The sequence below is a fragment of the Lepidothrix coronata genome, unplaced genomic scaffold (genome assembly GCF_001604755.1).
Source record: "Lepidothrix coronata isolate B3197 unplaced genomic scaffold, Lepidothrix_coronata-1.0 Scaffold110, whole genome shotgun sequence".
NCBI classification, from domain to species: domain Eukaryota; kingdom Metazoa; phylum Chordata; class Aves; order Passeriformes; family Pipridae; genus Lepidothrix; species Lepidothrix coronata.
The window spans coordinates 1,426,821-1,448,768 of record NW_016690290.1 but is presented as its reverse complement, the minus strand read 5'-3'; the positions used below and the strand labels follow the sequence as shown (position 1 = coordinate 1,448,768).

The following is a 21,948-nucleotide window of genomic DNA, read 5'->3' as shown; positions in this document are numbered from 1 at the left end:
GGCCATGGCCCCGCCGCCGGTGCCCGTCCCGCTGCCCGGCCCGTCCTGCCCCGGCCCGGCCCGCCGCGCTCTGCCCGCACCTGCTCATCTGCATACATGAATATCCCGCCCGGCCACGCCCCGGGCCGCGCCCCCCGCAGCGCATTGGGCCGCGGTTTGGGTGGGTGGGGAGGCCCTGCCCCGCCGCAGGTGCCCCGGTGCCGGGAGGTGGGAATGCCGCATCCCGCGGGGGGAGCGGGGGCACCCGCGGGTGGGTGATGGGGGAGTGGGGGGAGAGGGGGATGTGTCTCTCAGGGGCCCATGGGAACGCTCAGGGTGCGGGAATGGGGGGTCTGGGCAACCTTGGATGGGTTGGGGCAGGCACTGGGGTGCCCCAGAGGTGGAAGTGGAGTATGGGCATCCCTGAGGGAGAGATGGGGCTGCGGGGACATCGCAGGGTGGTAACTGGGGGGCATAGGGCACCCTGGGGGTATCACCCTTCCCAAGGTACCAACTCCCTTCCAAGGTCCACAGTGGCCAAGGCAGGGGGTACCCCAGACCCAGCCCAGAGCCCCCTCGGAGAGCAGGACCCCTTCCTGGGGTCCCTCAGAGGCCAACCCACCCCCGAGTCACTTGCCAGCAGGCACTACATCCTCCCCTCTGTCTGTTTGCAGATTTATTTCAATATTTAATTAAATTTGTAATTAACTGGTGGGGCAGGGGGTGGGCAAAAAGCAACACCAAACTACCCAAAGAATCACATTCAAATAAATCACAAAAAATGACAAGAAAGGAGCTTTTTGCCCCCTTTTGCTGGAAAACCTTCCCTGTGAAGTAGGGGCCCTTCTTTGGGGTGACACCCTTGACCACAGGGGCTGGCCACGAGCCAGCAAATTTTGGCATTGCCAACCACACCGGGCTGCAACTGGTGGTTAAGGTGGGGTTCGCTATTCCAAGAATGAGGAGCCCCCCCGGCCCCACCTGTAAGGGTGGGTCATCACACCTCCCCAGCCCCCCGGCTGTGGGGTGCTGTGGGGTGCTGTGGGGTGCTGGCAGGCACAGCCGGGTGTTCAGGGAGGCCTTTAATCAAGGCAGATGCAAAACCTGCTGTGTCGGTCGGTGCCGGCTCCACATTCCCGCCCAGCTCCCAGAATGGCCCAGCCACCTGCTCAGGGAAAAGTCCTTCGTTGGGGGGGCAGGTTGATTTTGCACCCCGAAGGGAGCAGAAGGGTTTTGGGGTGGGCATGCTCCTGGCCGGGGCTGCTGTGGGGTACCCAGAGTGCATTGGGGGTCCCTCGGAGGGGTTTTTGGGCTAGTGGTCTAAAATATCCTTTGGGGGCTGGGTGGAAGGGCCAGAGGGTGGAGGAGTCCTGAGAGGCTGCTGGGAGTTCCCAAAGGAGGTGCTGGGATGGGCTATCCCACTCTCCCCACTACCCTCCATGGCCAAGGTGGCCCCAGTCCTGGTGGGTGAGCTCAGTCTGGTGCCGACATTTGGGGGATCAGGGTGGTTCCTGGGTAGAGATAAAGGATTTTGGGGTGAGTGTGAGGGCAAGGTGAGGGGCAGAGGAAGATCCAAATGTGCCGGGGCTCTCAGTCAGAGGCCACTGCACCCATACCCCAAACCAGATGGGCACCCCAAGCCCCAAATATGCTGAGGGCAGGCACAATGGCTGCTATCCCTTTGTGGGGTGCTGGGGGAGATGGAAAGGACTTTGCCCATGACCCCACCACAGCCCCCACCATCTGGTCTTGCCCTTGCAGCCCAGCCCTACCTTGGGTTTTGGAATGTCCAGGTCCCTTAGGCACCACGTGCTGCCAAGGGCCACACTGGGGGCTCAGTGGTAGTCGCAGTTCATGGCAGAGATGGGTCCAGCCTTTTCCAGCCCACAGGGAGCAAAGCTGCCGGGGCACCTCTGGGTCTCCACTGCCGTCCTCTCCCGAGCACATGGGGGTTGTGATCCCCAGCTGTGCTGCAGCAGGGCTTGGACACATCAGCCAGCCCGTGGAGAGTTGACTCCCCATCTGCCAACAGCTCCTGGGCTTCGTGGTGGGGCTCTGTCCCCCATGCAAGGGACAAGGGTGTCCCCAGGGTGGGTGAGCCCAGCTCTGTGGTGAGGATGGGGCTGCAGAGGGACCCTGTCAGCTGCAGAGCAGGGATGCACCGAGCAGTGGTGGCACTGGCGAGGGGGATGGTGCTGGCATCGAGCTGTACAGCAGACACCACCAGAACAGCTCCAAATGGGCAGAAGAGGGCTGTGCCAATGGCCTGTCCCTTGGGACAGGCAGCACCAGGGAGTGGAGTTGCTGCTGATCAGCCTGGCTGAAACGAGAGCAGCCAAATGGCTTTGGCTCATCAGTTCCTGAACTGGTTTACCCACCAGACAGACGGACAAACACTGGGGCTGGCATAAGGGAGACAGCAGGAATGTGCCTCTGGCTTTGGGCAGGATCAGGCCCTGCAGTGCTGGAGGGGCTGATGCTGGGATAATGGGGCTGTGGCCACTGAGGAGGAGGAGGCCAATAGACACTGCAGGGTGCTGCATCCATGGGGAAAGGTTTTCCCTCTCTGCTATTATCACTCCTCATTTCTCTGCCAAACTCTGATCATCAGGGATTAAACTTCCTTCTCTGCACATGGAAAGCCTCAGTGGGGACAAGAAGGCACACCATGCTCACTACAGCCTTAGCAGGAGAACAAAAAGGGTTTAAAAAGCTGACAGTGGCCTTGAGGGCACAGTGTGGGCTGTTGTGGGAGCTTTCTCTCTCTCTTCCAGCTCAGTCCTTGGGAAAGCTAGCATGGATACACAGGTAACAGCCCTTGGGATGCACTTGGCAGGCAGCTGAAGCAAGTTTTGGCAAGCAGCTGCTCAGGGTCGGACCAAAGGTGTCACGCACCCAGCGTCCTCCCCTGCAGTGGCCCAGGAAGGGTGCCAGAGCAGGTGTGGGGCACGGGGGCATCTCTGCAGAGTGCTGCTGGCTGGGGTCACACAGGTCCCTCTCCAGACTGGGGTGAAGCTCCCCTCCCCAGCAGTGTCCAGTCACTCCGGGAGCCTTGGCAAGAGCCTTGGCAAATCGTTGGCACTGGTGATGCCCTGAGGGAAGTGGTTTGACACCCTTCCTACGCAGCGCGTGAGGAGCTCGCTCCTGCCTCATGCCAGGCGGGCACTTTAATCCAATGCCCCCTCGTGCCAAGCAGGCAGTTTAATCCAATGCCCCCTTGTGCCAAGTGGACAGTTTAATCCAATGCCCCCTTGCTCCTGCACCAGCAGAAACCATGGATGGGTCACCCCTGTCCCACAGCACAACTGACCGAGGTCCTTGGCACTGTCCATCGGCTGGGGGCTCTGTTTGATTCACCTGGTCTGAGCATGGCAGTGTCCCCAGAGCTGGTCTGGTGCACACTCTGTGCCGAGACTCGCTGCCTGAGCAGCGCCTGCCTCCTCTCCCTTCTCTAAAGCCTGAAATTCAGAGTGAGATTTGGCCACGCTGGGGAACTTTTGTACTTTCCCAAGTTATTGCAAGCAGCAGGTGGGATCAGGGACAAGCAGTTGGGGAGCAGTGCAGAAGGGACTGGTGTGGGGCACCAGCACACCCCATTTCTGACCATTTATTGCTGCCCAGTGCAGCAAAGACAACATTTCTCTCTTTGCCTGGCTCCAGGCAGGTGGGAATAAGCCATTCCTGTTTTCCTTGCAATAACCACTCCTGCGTCGAGCGAGACTGCTCCCAAAGCAACCACCAGATATGCTGCAGAGTGTGAGAGAACTGCCTGCAGCATCCAGGAAGAAATTCCACCCATCTGTGCAGGGCTGCACAAACAGCCAGGGCAACAAGGGCTTTTCCTCCTTCCTCTGAAGTGCCGGCCATGCTCCTCCTCAGGGCTGCTCACATACTATGGAGATAGACCGTAATGGACTGTAATAACACACTAAATACCACGATTTGTCGGTTCATCACCTTTAAATAACAAGTCTCCTTTCCCTTCCAAGCTACGGGAGCACTCAAGCATGGAAATGAAAATACTTCCGAGCTGAATGGCTGTCACGTAGGGAGGTGGAGGGCGGGAGCCCTCTCCCTGCAGCTCCTGGCATGGAGCACCCTGGCCCGAGGGCTGCCACGGCGCCGGGCAGGACCCCAGTGCCCCCGCCTGCTTCCCTCGGGGGCAGACGCTGCCCGGGGCCTCCCCGGACTGCAGGATGTGGGGTTTTGTTCACCCGCAGCTCAGACACCGCCCGGCTTCGCTTTCCCAAGAGGAGCCTCACAACCGCGGGCAGTTCCCAGGCTGTTGTGCCATGTGCCAGGCAGGGCTGGGGGACACTGGGGGACACGGCAGCCCCCAACTACTGCAGCCACTGAGCCCCCTGGTTTGGGGTGCAGGGAAAGGGCCCTGGGTGCAGCATGCACCACCACGCTGGGAGGGAATGCTGCTGGGGGCTCCCCACGGAGGGAGAACCAGCAGAGCAACACCAAGTTCTATCAGAACAGCACTTAAAAAAATAATTTTAATGTTTTAAGATACAACATCTGTTTATTCCACAGCAGGATCCCACAGCCTGAGCTAGCACAGGGGTTGGGAGTGGGCATGGCAGAGGGCCCCAGAGGGAGGGATCAGCTCTGGCACGGGTGGGGGCAGCCCCGGTGGGCTCATCCCTGACCACACACTCGCCCAAATCCAGAGCTCAGGCTGAGCCCAGCCCAGAGAGGCACAGGCTGTGAGCTCCGGGTGTGCACTCACCACAGAGCAGTCCCCGGGCTGGGAGTGCCCCAACAGACAGATCCATACATTCTCCAATTGAAGGTCCACAGGGAGAAAGGGCATAAACTTTTTGCCTCCCTGGATCTTACCATGCTTCCAAAACCCCTTTTTCCCTAGAAACTGCAGCCTCCCTGGCTCAGGAGCCTCATCACTCAAGCACAGCAGCAGCATATCTCAAATTATCCATAATTTTCCCCGTACAGCTTGGAGACAACAGCCAAAAGGAGTTGCATGGAACCAGTGTCCTTGTGTTTTCTCAGTGAGGAAGCGAAGGCTTTCCAATATGCCACCATCTATGGAAAGACAATGTGGATCCCAAACTCAAAGGCAGGTGCCTTTCCCAGTCACCAGGAAGTGTCAGCTACAAGGCAGGGACAGGTTAAAGTGCATTTTTTCACCTGGTCAGAGCAGGAGATGGAGACACCTTAAAGCCTCGCAGTACTAAAACTGCTGGAAGCAACTAATCCCAGGGACCTTGGGTGCTTGGCTGGGCTTTTTGCACCAGCCACAGGTACTGACCAGTGAGCAGGAAGCTATTTAAGAAGTAATGCTGAAAAATGCCATTTCTTTCTCTTGCTTTATGGGGAAATCTAAACAATGTAAACAGCCATTCAAAATAAGTAACTCTGAGCACAGTCTCACAGACTATTTGCTCTTCAAGCGCCATTTACAGCTTACCTTTAGAGCTCACTGTTGGTTGAGAATTATGTCTGCCTTAAGTGTGTAAAACAACTGTTTTGCTCACTTTGAGCCCCTGTAAGGAGACACCTGGAAAGACACTACATCGCTGGAGTGAGTTTGGCTCTGCCAGGTGGGCTCTTTCCAGGGGAGCTTTCAAACATCTCCTCATCCCAAACGCACCAATGTTCACACACCCCTCTGCAGGAGAGAGCAGTTTTTCTGGTCTGGCATCCATTGCCAGCAATGGACACAGGGAATTCAGTCAAATCAATCTGAAAGCAACCTGGGAAGTGTAGGAGTACTGGAAGCACTTGTAAACATCACCACAGCACGTGGCCAGGACATCCCGCTTCAGCTCCTCGTGACGATCCCCTCCGGACACCGCGGAGCAGAGCTGACTCAACATGGCTTGGGAATGAAATCCTCCACCCCGTTGCGGGGCGGCCCCGCTGTCCCCCCTGCTCAGAAGGTGCTCTCGAGCAGGCAGTGGCACCCACAGCCCGTGGGACACACCTCCTGCGTGCGGAACCACTCCATCATGTGGCTGGTGTGGCCCCCGTGTCCGCAGGTCAGGCAGAAGTTGGAGGAGCCGCGCACGGCCACGTGGCAGATGGCGCACTGGAAGGTGAAGCCCTTGCAGATGGCACACTGGGTGCCGCGCACCTCGCTGCGGCAGTGGCTGCAGTACACCCCGAACTCTGCCGGGAGGGAAGGAAGGCAGAGCAGGACAGTTAGTGCCGCCGGAATCACGGACAGAGCAGCCCCGCCAACAGCCCCCCCCCGTTCAGCAGATGAGCTCCCTGAACCCGCTGCCCAAGAGACCTGCCTCGAAGCTCCTCCAGGAGGCGAGAATGGAGACCTTGGTTTGATCAAGGAACGGGCAATCGGAGCGTCAGGGCACCAACTGGCCCACTAATTCCCCTGATAGCTCCAGCTGTCTGCTGGGAATGTCTGTTGGATTTCTACCTTGGGAGACGCTGACACATGAAGGCTTCCCCCGCTCTCATCCGCCTCTCACCACTATGAAGTGTCATTAAGCAGACAAGAACAGCCTCTATTTCTCATCAGAGAGAGGGCTCAGAGTGTACCCAAGGCACCCGATGCCTGCACAGTGCCCTGTCAGCCATGGAGAGCCAACAAGCAGCAATTTTCACTCCAGTAACTCTCCAAGAGTCATTCTGGGCGACAAGGTGAGGCAACTGCTGCTTCTCTGGCATCCCTCACCTGCTTCTCTCCCCACAGGTTAAGCACATCTGCTCCCAGAGGTCTGGGAAGAAGCCGTTTTGCCTTAAGCCGGGCATCTACACTGCAGAAAATATTTTGGGAGAAAAGTTCTCTTTGCCTATTTCTTGACTAGCTCACCCACTTAGGGATCTTGCAATTTTAACATAAGGACACTTCAGCCCAGAATCAACGAGGACAGGGCGTGCCTGAGCTTTTACTCCGAGGGAAAAAAGGACATCCATCAGCACAGAGCTGAGCACTGCTGGCGGGGCAGTCTGTGCATTTCCAGCTTTGCTGCAGAGATGTCACAGGTGTCAAAGCCCTTGAACCAACACCTGCAGGCCTCATCTCCACCCAGAGCAGTGAAGAAGTCAAACCCACTCAGTTGCAGAGCTAAACTCTGTCAGAGGTTAAATGCCACATTTTCAGTGACATTTCAGTGACCAGTGCACACTCTTCATCTGTGTAGCAGGATGTTCTGCATAAGCAGGAGCAAACCAGCTTGGATTTTGCCTTACTTGCAAGCCACTGGTGATGGATTGAGTGTGGGAGGGTCCTGCTGGTTTTAGTGCTGAAGGATGCTAAACCAGCTTGATCAAACTACCTCAGATTAGACCCATCACACAGATAGGTAAGACAAATGCTTCCTCACCAAGGCTGGCATCAACAGGGATAGGAAAGCCCTGGTAGGGAAGGGAGAGGCAAATGTTTATAGAAGAAGAAATCGAAGAGCTGATAGGATCTTATTCAAAAATTGAGCAGGCAGAATGACATTTTATCTAAAATTGTACGACTGACAGTCAATCACTTCATACTATGAAAGAGCAGTCCCACTTTTAAATGGTGGGAGCTTCTAAAACACCTCCCTTAGATGTGTATGAAGATCCTTCCCTTGGGTGGAGACATCCCTGAAGGTCACTCCTCAAGGGTGAGTGAGAGAGATTTGCCCATGGCCACTGCTTTGGGTGAGTAACATCAATGTCTACACGATAATTACTAAGCTAGCTTTGATATTATTGATTTAATAACCAGTGCACTATATTAGTAGTTATAACTTTCTATACTGTGTAGTAAATGATTCTGATTAAAGCCTGTTTAGTCCAATCATTATCATTATCATCATCAATTTCAATAAACCCTTCATATTTTATTCATAATAAATAAATAAATTTTTTCCATTCAGTCTGTGACACATCCTGCCCTGCAGACTGCATGTTCCTAACCTCCTGAGGCAGAGCTGTGATCCTGCCTGGGCAAAACAAGAGCAGACACTCACCAATTCCTTTGTGGGGATCAGGGGGACACGAGACAAACTTCAGAACCTCCGCCCGCTTCTCTCGCAGGCCCCAGCGATAAAGGATTTCTCCATAGCACTTCTTAAAGTCATCGAATTGCTGAGTGTTGGCAGGATCCAGCAGCCTAGAGGAACAAACAGGCTTGTAACTGAGCCTTGTCTCTCAGAGGCTCTGGTTGCAACGCTCTTTCTGGCGATGGCTGTGCTATAAACGCAGCACTTCCCACGTGCTGCTGAAGCACTGCTGAGCACTAATAACTTGTTCTGCACTCCACGGTGCAGACTCCGTGGGTGGACTGCCCTCTGGGGCCACGGCCACTTAGGGATGTATCATGTGTAATCCCAGCAGTGTTGATCTGCAGGATGAAGCTTCTACAAGTGATTACATGGATGACAAGGTCTAGGGGTAGGTGTGGTACAGCACCAGCAACCTGGTGATGGAGTTCCAGGTGACTTGGACACAGTGTCACACTTCCTTGAATAATCCCGAGGCACACAATAACCTACCTTTTGTTTTTCTCATGCTGGTCTTTCTCCCGCTCCCGATGATCAGGATACATGAGGTTTCCGTAGCGGAACTCATCCGGAGAAGACTCGCACCAGGGAGTGGAGGCCTGCTCCGTGTCTTTGTTTGCTGCAAGCACCAAGAGCTGTGAGCCTACCTCTGCAAGCACAGCCTCCTCAAAACCAGCCTCAGGAAGGGACACGGGAGAACACAGGTTTGCACCCCCGTGGGTTTCTCTCTGACACGTTGTATCACCCTCTGCATTCCGACAAACACTGCCCTGCCTCCGAGATTAAGTGCCAGCCTCTACTTGCACCTCTGAGTGCTTCTCCTGCACTTGTGGTGACAGGACGGGCAGGGGGATCACCAGGCAGAGAAATCTAACGTGGAGGAATCCCTTTTGCCTTTGGCTTTAGACAAAAAGCAACCAGGCAATCAATGCCATGGAGTTTGCTTGGGAACACTATCCCTGGCAGACCTGGGCTCCTCTTTCCTGGAGACAGAGGACTCTCATCCATCACCAGGACTGCTGTTACGTAAAGGGGCCTCTGTATGCAAGGTACTGCCCCAGGGGCAGGGAGATGACTGCTAATAACTGCTACAAGGCAATATCCACTCTGCTAACCCCCATCCTCCCCTCTTCCCCATGTCACAGATGCCTTGATATCACACTGAAAACTCACAGCTTTGGTGCTAACAGGGCTGGTGCTGCCCCAGGCTGTGAATATCACTAGGAATTAGCCAACAGCTTCAACTCGGACATGGGAGCCCTTAGGAGGGACTGGTCTTTGTCACCTTTGCAGCTCAGATATTGATGGCACCAAGAACCCAGTCTTCCCAACTGCTGCTGTTTTTCTAGAGACAGGAGAAAGCACAGCATTGCTTTCCCCCCTGAACCCTGTGGAATTAGCTGGCTGATGACATTTCAAGGCCACTCTCGATACTCGTTGAACGACTGTGGTGACTGGGAGAGGTGCCTCAGGATTGGAGAATGGCAAATGCCACTCCTGTCTTCAAAGAGGACAAGAAGGAGGACCCAGGGAACTGCAGGCCAGTCAGCCTGAGCTTGATACCTGAGGAGGTGATGGAGCAGCTAATCCTGGGAACCATGTCCAGGCACATGAAGGACAAGGAAATTAGCAGGAGTAGTTGGCATGAGTAATGACCAGTCAGGTAGTATCTACTGAAGTCAGAAGGTGCAGAACTGCAGGAACCTTGATACAGATACTGCAAGTCCTGCTCACTTCCAGCCATGGAATCACACCATGTTGGCCAACCCCTCCAGAGCTGCTCTGGCAGTCTGCAGTCACAGCCAGTACTAACTCCCTCCTTTCCCCACCACAGGAGCCATCTAAAACCTCAGCCAGAGTGGAGGGAGATTCCTTTACTTAATACCCAGGTCTCGTACCTATGCTCCAGCCTCCAGTGCCAATTCCAGGATCTGACATGCTGGAACAGGAGCCAGAGGAAGTAAAGCTGGGCTGTTGAGGGAGAAAGGAGAAGAAATTATGTCACCTGCATGAGAGATGTTCAAAGGTATTCAAGACAAATGTGAAAGAAATGGCGACCGTACGTATCGGCTGTGGGAGGCCAGGTTGGAGGCACGCTGAGGAAAGGGGCCGCAGGAGTTGGGGCACCCCTGTAGCCTGGACTGGGCTTCAAACACACTGCAGAGCATGGCCAGGGTCTGCACGTCGTGGAGCTGTGAGTAATGAGCCAGCCTGGGAAATGGAAAGGACAGTGTGAGACTGGGCAGGATTCAGTGGCGAAAACATCGAGACTCCAGGGCAGCTAATTGTGAGCCTGCTGCGTGGTTTGGGTGACGTGACTGCCCGCAGGTGGCACGTCTGCTCTGAGGGACTGGGCTGGCTTTTCTGTCACACCTTTGAGAAGGCAAGTTCTCCTGAAAATGCTCATGGCCTAACTGGTAGGAGAAAAACAGGAGCTCTGGGAATCCAGCAGTACTTGTGGCCTGATGTAACACTGGAGCCATTGCACTCACTCTCAGCCACAACATCTTTTTGACAAAGCCCTCTGGGGTGCAAGCATCTCACATCTAGATCACAAGGCAAAATCCCACTGCAGGTTTTCTGGATGGCTAGGAAATTTCTGGTTTGCTCTGAAGACTGAGAATGATGAAGAACAACCTGTGCTCTGCTCTCATTGCTGCCATGGAGCAGGAGAGAGCTCAGCTAATCAACAATATGGAAAGTACATCACACAAATCCTGTGCCTCCAAAAAGGGTGTATCAACAGATACAATTACTAGTTGTAATATGAATTACTAATTATGCACCCTCCTGAACAGAGTCACTATCTGGAAGACATCTGTAGCTAACACTTGGCTTTGAGACCACTGGAATGATTTTCCAGTAATGCTACATGGCAACAGGGAATCTGAAGGTGAAAAAAACTGCTACACCAACAGGTTCGTTTAGTGGGGAGCAGGAAATCCACACCTCCAAACCAGGCATTGTGGGCATGGTGGAAAGCAGAGCTCCACCTGCACCTGGCTGTTGCTCAATGCTAGCCAAGGAAGACCTGGGTGAGAGGTGGAAGGCCAAGTGCTGCCTCCCATATGCCATGAACACATTTGGAGCTTCCCTTTGTGAGGCACTGCAGGCTTGAGAGGGGGAAAAAATCCAGGCTGTGGCACCACTCCAGATCTGAACTGACGCCTCACATGTCCATAGTTATGGAGGGCTCTGCTTCAGCAACCATTCCCCAACCCCTCCCCAGCACTCAGACACCTACAAGGACTCCAGTAATTGACGTCCAAACGGATGTTGTGCCCAAGGTATCTCCAAATCTGGGTCAGACTTCGGTCCGAGACAGAGATCAGTGGCTACCATGGCCAGTGACCAAACCTGGCAGACAGGAAGGAAAAGCAGCAAAGCTACAATTAGGAATAACCACACTCCCAGGGCATAGGTGTGCACAAATTCACACACAGATAATAATGGAGCTTGCATTTTTTTTTTCCCCTGACAGTAAGGAAGAGTTTCGGTCTCTGTGTCACAAATAATACAGGGAATAACACAAACCCAAAGCTTTCCCTGTCCCACTTGCTCTGAGTTTGGGTTAAATGCTAAAGCAGAACAGTCTATAGCTAACAGACCTGTCAGGGTAGCTTAACAAATCTATTGGTGAATTTTATATTTGCAAGCTTCAAAAGGGTTTAGATTTGATACAGTTCTTGGTTTTGGAGATGGCTGGTAGCAGAAAGTTTACTGGTAAATCAGTTTTTACATGAAAAGTATCTTTTGATTAGTTTTGAGTGTTACTAAATGCTGTTCTCCTAGCACAGCCTGGCACAGACAGGAGCACAGTTTGCCACTTCTAATTCAGAAATTCAACTAGTTAAATCAGAGAGCTGACAACACGGAAAAGTAAAAAATCACATGATCCAAGTACTAAGAACAGTAGTCCCACAGCTGCTCATTGTGAAATCAGAGAGAAAGAAACAGAAGAGAAACCGAAACAAGGACAGGGCTGAGTTTGGGAGAGCACAGAGAGGAAACAGGAAAGATGCCACTTCCTACACTGCTCCAGAGCACATCCTACACGTAACCTGCGACTCGAGCCTCTGTGGCTGCTGGGAACAGCTGCAGCACAGCCTGGAGTTACATGGACAGGGAAAAACAAGCAAGAAGCAGAGGTATCTCAGAGAAATCTTGCTGAAGTTACTCCACCCAAGCTCTGGTCCAATGAGAGCAAACTAGACTGCAAGAGAAAGCACAGACAAAGGGGAACCAGACCTACTTTCTCTCTCTGGGTCCAGCAGAATCCACCATGAAGCAAAACAACAGCCTGAGTTTGCTTTGGCTCAGATCAGGTAAGCCTATGCACGTTGCCTGCCCAGCTCTAGGAAGAGCCAACGCTCAGGAGATGTGCACAGTTGCTCTGTCACTGCCAGCTCCCACCTCTCTCAGGTGCTCCTGCATCCTGTCAAATGTTCTGCCTGTTGCAATGGACTAATCACAGGGAAAAGGATGGGCCACAATAGCCATTTGTCTCCTATTTTTGGCTGGAGGCAAGTAGCCAGCCCCCTTTTGGGGTCCCTGGGCCCAGGGTCTCTTGGGAGAAGCTAGCTGTGTTAGCACCTAGTGCCAGCACAGATGAATGCCAAACCATGGGAATGATTACACAAATATGAAAAAAATTACGGATCAAAATGCTGACAGCAGCTAGGCAACTCTGTGCACAGTTACTCCATTTGATGACTCAAAAGCAGGCTGCATTCCTCAATTTGCCTACAGGAATTCCCTGAAAAATGCACTTCACTCAGTTTGGCAAAGGGCATAAACAATCTGCTTGCAGCCCTGGGAAGGAATCTCTCCATGCCAAGAGTCAGTGAGGTGGGGACCACCTTGGTGGCTGTTCCACAGGGCTCTGCTCACCAACCAGAAGCTCCCTGGAACAGCTGCTGAGCTCAGGTGGCTGTTTGGGGATCACAGTGGCAGCACAAGCCATTTGAGGGTAGCACAGCATGCTGAGGAAAAGGTCTGATTATATGTCATACCTGTACGAGGTCCCTCCGTCCCACAGCCAAGGCCGAGGCAGCGTTCTTCTGGCAAGTCTCCTGGATATTATTCACATTCAGTCTGAAAAGAAAGGAGAGAGCTGAGCTCTCGTTGGCACATTACCTATGAAGGTGGGGAGGGACAGGAGGAATGTGGTCCTGGCAGCAGTGAACAGCCCAGAACCTCCTGGTCAGTATGAGCCTGCTCACGTGGCCGGGATCCCCTACCTTCCTTCTCTGTTATTCAGGGATCACTGCCATCCTTCTCCTAGTATTCATTTTCCCTAATACACTACACATCAAGTCCAGCTCCACACTAGCTGGGATTGATCCTAAGCAGCACCACTTCCAAGAAGATATCAGACCAGTGCCAGGATATCACCAAGCCCAGAATCATTCTTATCCCTAAAAGCTGGTGCCATCAGTTCCATGGTCCTGTTCCCATTCAGCCCATCAATCTGCTCTGACTGACCTGGAGGGAGATGGTGGCATGCTGTGGAGAATCAGGATGGCCTTCAGCCTGTTCCCAAGTAGGAAAACACACCCACTGGGAAGCCTCTGAGGGGCTGGCAAGGTGGGCTGAGGAAACCCACCTGGACTTTTCTGCTTGTCATCAGAAATCTTCCCAAAACTCTTAACACTTCAACACTGCTAAAGATTTTAAGGCATATGGAAAAGGCTGTTTACATGAGATATCCCAAGAAGAAAGGTCCAACGGGTTTTTTTAAAGAACATTCTTTTTGATAACATAGAAAAAGAGAGAAGGAAGGGTTTTTTTCCTCTCTTCCGCCCTCTTGCCTCCAGCTTTAAGGAAGGAAATCTACTTCTTCCCTGAATGTCCATAGACTGGAAATTCCACGAAGGACCAGTCAGTATTACCTAAGCTAAGAGAGAAAAAATTCAGGAACAGAGCTTTTGTAACTATATGATTTAGAAAGTTTGGAAAAACAAAGCCCTTTGTTTACAAAAAACCAAAAACCCCACAAAAATGCTCACAGAAACCCATCCTTTCCATTAAAGCAGAACAACTTGCAGTACAGACCTGGCATGCACAAACAAGTCTCCAAATACTTCTGAAATTAAAAAGCCTTATGAGATATTAACAATTTTATAGAATAAAAATGTGCATTTACTGAGATTTTGAAGCCTGTGCGTTTAAGTGTAGAATTTAACACGAGATCTGAAAAAGAATTTGTACTGATAATTTCTCTCTTTAGCTGGTGAAAACCTGAACCTGTAAGGTTTGCAGTGATGATGCTGAAGTACTACTTCAAACTCTATTTAGAACACCCCATCACAAGTTTCTTCCCTCACACTTTTCAGATTTACAGGAGGCAAGTCCCCTCTCACAAGCAGAGTGGTACCATAAAAAAAGCAGCGAGGCAAGAACAGAGGAAGAAGGTAGAGACACATTCAAAGATCAGTGCTGACTTCATCAGGATTAAAGCACAGTAATGCCAAAACTGCTGCTTTCATATTTGGGAGAGGATGACAGCACACACAGACTCACATGTAGAGCTCTCCCAGCAGCTTGTGGACAGGCAGCAAGCAGGAAATATCTTGGATAATAACTTTCCCAGCAGCTTTGATGGGTCTGTTGTTGGCATCTGTCCCCTCTCGTTTGCTTTTCCACCTCCTTGATTTCTGCAGAACGAATGGCAGTGAGTTACTGGGGAAGAGGACAGCAGGGTGCTCGGGACAGGGAACAAAGCACGAGGGTCAGGAATAATGCAAGCAGCACCCAAACCTGCCTTTCAGAAGGCTCTGTGTTACCCTGAAAAACATCCATGGCATGCCCAGGAGAACAAGCATCTCCATCTGTAGGAAGTGAAAAGCAGGTCAAGGCAGCGAGCTCAAGGTCAAACTCACTCAAAAAGTATTTTGTGAGTTCTCCCGTGAAAGCCAGTAAGAGAACAAATCAACATCGGGGTGCCAATCAAACCTGGGCAAGTTTGGCAGGAGGACTGTTCAGTTCTCATTCTCTGGGAACCCTCTGCACATAGACCAGGGCTGACTTCAGCCAATATCAGCACAGAGACAGGCAGGACACAGCTTCTGCTCACCCTTTGCCTCAGGGCAAGCTGGCAGCTCCAGACTGTCCCTAGGTCTGCCCTTCCAGGGTGAGTACAGCCCTGTTCAGCCCCAGCACAGGGCTCCCACCTCCTGCTTTATCAACAGCTTCAAACAACCGGCAGATGATAAAGCAGGGCCCAAGTTTTCCTAGCAAGGATCCTTAGCTACCATGCTCACAGCTACTTACAGCTGGCTCAGGACACAAGAGGGGGGAGAAGAAAGGAGAGGAACCAACAAAAGGGAACAGAAACAAGAAGCCAAGATTCCCAAATACTCCCTGTAAGAGACACAGAGGCCATCTTAGTGCCAAGCTGCATAAAGCTACCTTGGCTGTGTAAAACACCACAGAGTATTTGGCTGGTATCCTGGCCTCTTCCAACTCCTTGGTCTAGGAGGGTGAGGAGACAGGACGAGAGGATGTGCAGCAGCACAACAGGCAGAAGGCACTGGAGCTCTATCAAGGGAAGCACTGGCTGCTATGCAGGGTTCTGATGCTTTGCAATGCTGCTCCCCCATGGCGTGTTCCCTCAGTGACACACAGAGCCCGTGTGCCTGGTCATGCTGAGCTATGGAGGGCCTCCTGAGGCACTCCTGCTGGGGCTTCTTACTCCTCTCTTTGAAGCAGAACAGCCCCTCTGAACGGGCCAGCGAAGCAGCCCTGTGCTGATGACTCTGCAAGGCAGACACAGCCCACACAGGCTCACATCCCTGCTCCTAAAGAGCAGGCTGGGCTACAGCAAGGGCAGGACTTGGACTGCAAGCAGGGTCACCTCTACTGTGGGTGTGAGGCCAGCTCTGGGATGGCTGCATGCCAAATGGCCTTTGACCATGATCGTGCAGTCCCGTGAGAACCTGGGCAGGCTTATCAGACACAAAATGTCCTTAAAAAACTCCTCACGAGTTATTTACTATAGTTATAAATTTATTATCATTATTATACTATATTATTGCTTTTCCAGAGCACTGGATGCTGACAGCCCTGTTTCTACCAGTGTTTGGTACCTCTGAATCTTGGGCACTGTGCACACTCTGCTCCTCTTTACTCCAGATTCAACCTGCTCCTGCCCTCTGCAAGAGCGGACTGAAGAAGCCTCCCAACAGGCATTTCAAAGACTAGAAACATGGACAACACATACCACTTTCCACAGGTAATTCAGTAATTTTTTTTTTGGAGGAGAATGACAACAAATGAGGATGAGAATGAAAAAGAGGTCTCATGAATGGTTTCCACTGCTTGCTGTTAGCATATCACCAGACAAATGAAGACACTATAGATACCAGAAACACCTGAAGACTGGGACTCACAATAAAATTGTCCTGTTTTCTTCCTTTTAGCACTGCCTATTTACTGGCAAAAAAAGGAAGCCCTAACTTTTTACTAATGCAGCACCTGGACTGGTCAGTTAATGGCCAAAGGCCCTGCCAGTACTACACTTCCATGCCCTCCACTTCCTGCCCCTAAAGCTGTAACAGAAGAAAATCATAAAGTCACACGTAGAGTCACCATTAAAAATGTCTGGGTTTTCACAATTCAGGTTTGCCTCAGCTACAGCAATAAAGTGTTAGGGAAAAACCCACAATTGCAAGTGTGGGAACCATCACGGATGGGGTAAAACTCATCACCACTGACAGCAGAAGCTCTACTTTGAATCCAATAATTGCTGGTGTTAATTGCAGGAGGGGCTCTCCACCAGGTGGTATTTGAGGGGGATTACCACAAAGGTGGAAAGCTTTAGGTTGGGTCTGTCTGGCCAAGGTCCACCACAAGGTTTCTCCCACCCTTCATTTCTTCTCCTGGGAGGAGCTCCCACTCTGGTGTAATTGAAGGGTGTCACCAAGGCTCATGGGCATTAGGGTAGAACAGATAACACATCTCTTCCTAGGGACTGGAGCACAGGTCAGGATGGGGAGCAGGAAACACAATGGTTGGAACTGAAGCAGAATCAACATGCATGCACCGAGCTAACTACTGACAGCTGAAGGACAAAGGTGTGGGTCTTCTGCACTGCCCCGACACTTTTATCTCTTTCTATAGACTAGAATCCATGCCAAGGAGAACTGCATCTATTCAGCTGCTCCTCAGGTTAAGGAGAGGAAGATAAGAAAGAAAATAGCTATGGTGATAAGTAAATTAAGACTCATCAGTTCCTGAGAGCAGAAGGAAAGTAACCAAAGCATTTATGACAATCATGGGATTGGAGATGACAGCAGGGAACAGCACTGAATAATGACTAAAAAAGCCAGCCTGCACCTGCACTACTGTACCCAAGGCTGTAATTTGCTGCAATCTGAGGTGATAACGATGGCAGTAAATGGGTTACATGTGGAAACAGATAGCCCAAGAATAAGCCACCAACTGCTTTGTAGCAACCACCATCATCACTGCATACTCAGCAGAAGGAGTTGCAAAATGCTGCGTGCCCACTTAGAAAGGATGCTGAACACTTGGGTGTGTGTGTCTTTGGATCCTGCTGAGGCAGGCAGTGCTTGAAGGAGGATCCTGAATTGCAAAGTGCCTGTTTCGCATAAGCATATGCAAAATTTCAGGATTCGTGGTATCAACTGGCCTTAGTAGGGCAAAGGGAAGGGTTGTGGGCAGAAGAAAACAGACTCAATGCCAAAGATTAAGCTGCAATGAGGCATTTAGAAAATAATTAATCTTGCTCAAAGTCAGGTTCAAACTGCTTCTAATATTATTCTTTTAAAATAAAATGTAAAAATTGCTGCCTCCCTGCAGAAAGCTATGCTCCTTTATTCTGAACAACTGCCTACACACCAACTCCCCCATGTGGCTCATGCAGCACTGCCTGGATCTTCTCTTCAAAATAATCAACATTTACTGTTTCCAGCATCTCCCACAACATCAGGCACCTTCCACAAAGGTGCTAAAGAAAGACAAGGCCCTTTTGAATCAAGTGCCCAACGGCAGGAATATTTCTTTATAGCTTCCATCAATCAATAGCTGGCACCTGCCCTGAAGCACAGGCACCTGGGCAGAGGAGGCTAGCCATTTCCTAGGAAGGATGAATTATTGCTTCTTGTAAACTTGCTAAGCTCTAGGTTCCCCAGGCTGCCTGGGCAATGCTGAGCTCTTCTCCCAGCAGGAAGGCACCCGGTCTGAACCAATAACCCACACCTCTCCTCGTGTATGCCTGTGTCTTCGCCTGAGGCAACTACTGCCCAATTTAAAGAGTCAGATCAGCCTCTTCCAAAGGTTATCCACAAATGCAATCAATCCTTCAAGGCTTGGACTAACCCCTGTATCATTTTTAAGTATATGTTAGACAAAATTATAACTTTATCACATCACTACTTGCTCTTCCTTCCAGGCCAGTGGTAAGGGAATTAAACTGTGGACCTTTGTGCACCACAGTTTATCACACCACAACCTGGCAAGTTCCTTGCTTCACTTTTTTTCTTTCCTTCAGTCTGTTCCTGATCCAAGACAGAACTTCATTTCTTGCATCCACTGCTCCCATTTCTTTATTAGCTCTTTGCAAAAAGGCTTGATGGAGTCATGCAAATTACTTCTGCTTTCTTTCACCTATTATTTGCTAGTATAGTCTTAGAGCTGTTGTAATTAGGAAAGTTTGATCCTATTATACCAAGTTAAATTAGGTGTTACAGGATTCTATTTTATTCCCTGCTGCCTTAGGAAGAGATAGCATGAAGGACAGCAGCTGTGAAAAAACAGCTGTTCACAAAGACATTAAGACAAACGGACCTACAGAGATCATTTTAAAATTGAAATTGAGTTTTCTGAGCTTTGTCTATGCTTGGCAGATGAGTGATGAGACAGTAATTGCCCAAACGTACAGCACAGCTTGAGCAGCCCTGATATCATCAAGATGTTCACATGAATGATGTTCAAGCTTGAGGGACACGTGGACCTGACTAATAGAAAAATACTGTCAAAGCAAACTCAGAAGGGCAGGTGCCAGGAGGAGGCAGTACCAGGGTGGCTGGAAGTGCAACCACTCCAACTGAATGCAGGGTGGTGCAATTCCAAGGGCTGGGAGAAGATCACAAATTAAGGAGAAATTCTATTTACTGGTCCAGGAAATAAGACTGTATGGTGGATTGCATTGAGAACTGGCAACACATTTTAACGAGATGACAGATCACTATCAGGAACTCAACCAGTTTGTTCCTTCCACAGCTCTTAAGTGACCTTTCCTCCCTCTCTGGCAAGGCTTTATCTTCTCAGAAATGAGGTGCTCTAATGTCAGTCTCATCAGTTGGTTGATGATGTATAATAATCACTCAGCTCCTCTACAGGGCACTCTTTCTTAGAGGTTGATCTTTTCTTACGCTTCAAACTATCCCTTGGCATCTTTTCCTGACTGCAAGGCCAGGTGGAACAGGCATCTTGTGGGTCAGCAATGGCACCCTGCCAGCTGCTGTCTGTTCCTGTCCACTTACAGCTCTTACTGCAGCCCTAGGCCCTGTGTGGAGTGCGACTCCCCCACTCCTGTGCAGGTTGCTCAAAGGCAGGCAGGTGGCATCTTATTCTTGGGCCCTTGGGCAGAAGACAGGGTCATATCAAGGACAGCATTAGCACAGCACACAGTACCGGGAAGTCGTTAACTGCTTGTATGGACCAACGTCGCCGGGCAGAGCGAGGAGACATCTGTACGCGAAAACGTTATACCCAGGAAAAGGGAAGAGAGACACCAAGAAAATTAAAGACAGAGGTAAATAAACTGAAATGAAAAGTGCCCTGAACCAGCAGAGTAAAAGATACTGTTCCCAACAGTTCTGTTACACAATGAACAGTTGCAAACCACGGTCCCCCGCTTTCATCCTCACACAATTGCACCACGCAAGGTTACCTACGGCCCTGGCAAAGCAAGAGCTGCTGTGCCTGTGCCCCATACCAGCTTTGATGGAAGACTCTGGCAACCCCAAATCCGAATAAAGTCTTCCACACAGAGTTGTATTATTGCAGGAAGCACTGAACTGCTTTGTGTGACCTTGTTCGTACCATGAATTGAGCAGAGGACAACACCCAAGTGCCCCGCATGCCTAAACTCTAATCAGTTTTACTCCTCTTGCCTGAAGTGCAAACTGCATCATTTTTACCACAGTTGTCCAGTGCCATGGCACAGAAATCTGCAGGAAGCTAAATAAACACTCCTGCTTACTCAGATATCCCTTTAACATTCAGCATCCTCCAGGACTTCATTCACTGGAACCTGCTGTAACTGTTCACTTTCATTTTAAACAATAAAAGCCATATGTCAGGATATTAGAAGGGATGTAGAGACACTGCTGCTTGGCAGGGCCATGTGGAAATTGTCATTACGGGTTGAGGAACTCATTCAGATTGAGTGAGCAATCAAATTCGCTGACTGATGATGCAGGATAGCTCCAGAGCAGGCTTTCATTAGGAACCTGCAGACATTTCAGAACTCAATGCACTATTATAGCAACAACAAATGGGATCTTTCAAACCACATTACTGTACACTCACTTCAAAAAAATATTCTGTGTACAGTTCTGTAAGAATCAATACAATACAAGGGGTTCTTTGGGTCATATGTAATGTATGTAACATTTATTTTCAGCTGGTGATAGACAGTCAGGACCATCAGCCATGCCTTCAGCCTCTACATCCCTGTGCACCTCACTGCTGGGGGAACCCTGCAGCCAGGGAGCTGAGGCTGCAGGGCCGCATGGAAAGAGAGAGCCCTGTGCTACAGGTTCCTCATCAGGCCTCACAGAGAAGGAGAAAAGGGTTAGTTGAAGGGAATTTGGTACAGTGGAGAAGCAAAAAACTACACTCAGTCCGCCCACCAATTCCCTGATGGGAAGCATAAGGTCACCACTGTCACCATCACTCTGTACAGCAAGGCTGAGCTGTCCCTATGTCCCCACTGGCATGACCCTCTAACTGTAGGGAGAAAAAACACAGCCATGGCACCTTCTTTAAGAGACGCCCAGGTTTGAAACACTGACGGCATCGGCACAGTACAGATACAGCTCCTCCTTTCTGCTGACTGCTGCTCTTCAGTGGGGTTTTTTTGAGGAGTGAAAAAGAGGGAGGAAGGAAGGAGGAGTGTGCATGTGTGAATAAAAAGTGAGAAAGATATATATACATGTGCGTGTGTGTGTGTGTATACACACACTTAAATGAGCACAGAGAGGCTCAGTGCCAGAGTGAGCTTCAATTTGGTTTACTAAGGAGCTCTCTGCTGGATTCAGTAGCTCCCTTGCCTTTATGGGAACGTGACATCTTTGCTGTCTAGCAATGGGCAGATTCCATTTGTTTGCTAATGGTAGTGATGCCAGTGGCTGCTGCTACATGGGATTTAAATACTTGATTAACGCTGACAAATTCAGTGTCGGGGCTGAAGTTATCAGAGTTTAATGCACAAAATTTCAACTTCTATTTAATGCAAACATAAAATCCGAGCTTCAGAGCAAGGAGTTAACTAGACTCAGAGTCTGGGCTTTTTAAAAGCCTCACAATGAAGTGACATAAAAATATGTAGCATTGATCTAACAAAGGCCATGACATCAAATCCTGAAGAATCAGAAAACCTCTGTTGAAGGGAGATATAGGTTTTTTGTTTGTTTTTTTTTTTTTTTAAAAACTATGTCATCTGCAAGAACATTGGAACTAGCTCCCTGCTAGAGTCTTTACATTTCTTCCAGCATGCAAGGAGATACCCTGGCAGGGGTAAGTGGAACACAGGAATTTCCCCTGGCTTTCAGCAGACATGGCTTTGCTCTCTTGATTTTTTTTTTTACCCCGTGACAAAAATCTTGTCGCCATCTATACAAGGGCTGGGGAGACAGGTCACATGAAATTGCACCAAGCTGCTTCCACATGTTATTTTTAGCCTTGTCTGTCATCTTAGAGAGCTGCGTGTCGGAGACAAGCATGCTGCAGAGGACAGAGGTAGCTCTTT

General features: G+C 50.5%; 1 protein-coding gene across 3 annotated transcripts in view; it reads right to left on the bottom strand.

The window, feature by feature from the left end:
- Positions 1–4,467: 4,467 nt before the first annotated feature.
- WDR59 (WD repeat domain 59) overlaps positions 4,468–21,948 on the bottom strand; it is a 47,702-nt gene continuing 30,221 nt past the window's right edge. For 2 of the 3 annotated variants that reach the window (XM_017824439.1, XM_017824440.1), the window contains exons 19-27: positions 19,608–19,664; positions 14,472–14,605; positions 12,962–13,043; positions 11,194–11,306; positions 10,013–10,160; positions 9,848–9,920; positions 8,442–8,568; positions 7,917–8,059; positions 4,468–6,114 (exon numbers count right to left, since the gene is read on the bottom strand). In XM_017824439.1, the coding sequence (XP_017679928.1) occupies positions 5,879–6,114; positions 7,917–8,059; positions 8,442–8,568; positions 9,848–9,920; positions 10,013–10,160; positions 11,194–11,306; positions 12,962–13,043; positions 14,472–14,605; positions 19,608–19,664 (1,113 nt within the window). In that variant the 3' untranslated portion in view covers positions 4,468–5,878. The remainder of the gene's footprint in view (positions 6,115–7,916; positions 8,060–8,441; positions 8,569–9,847; positions 9,921–10,012; positions 10,161–11,193; positions 11,307–12,961; positions 13,044–14,471; positions 14,606–19,607; positions 19,665–21,948) is intronic. The other variant, XM_017824441.1, reaches the window with a different exon arrangement.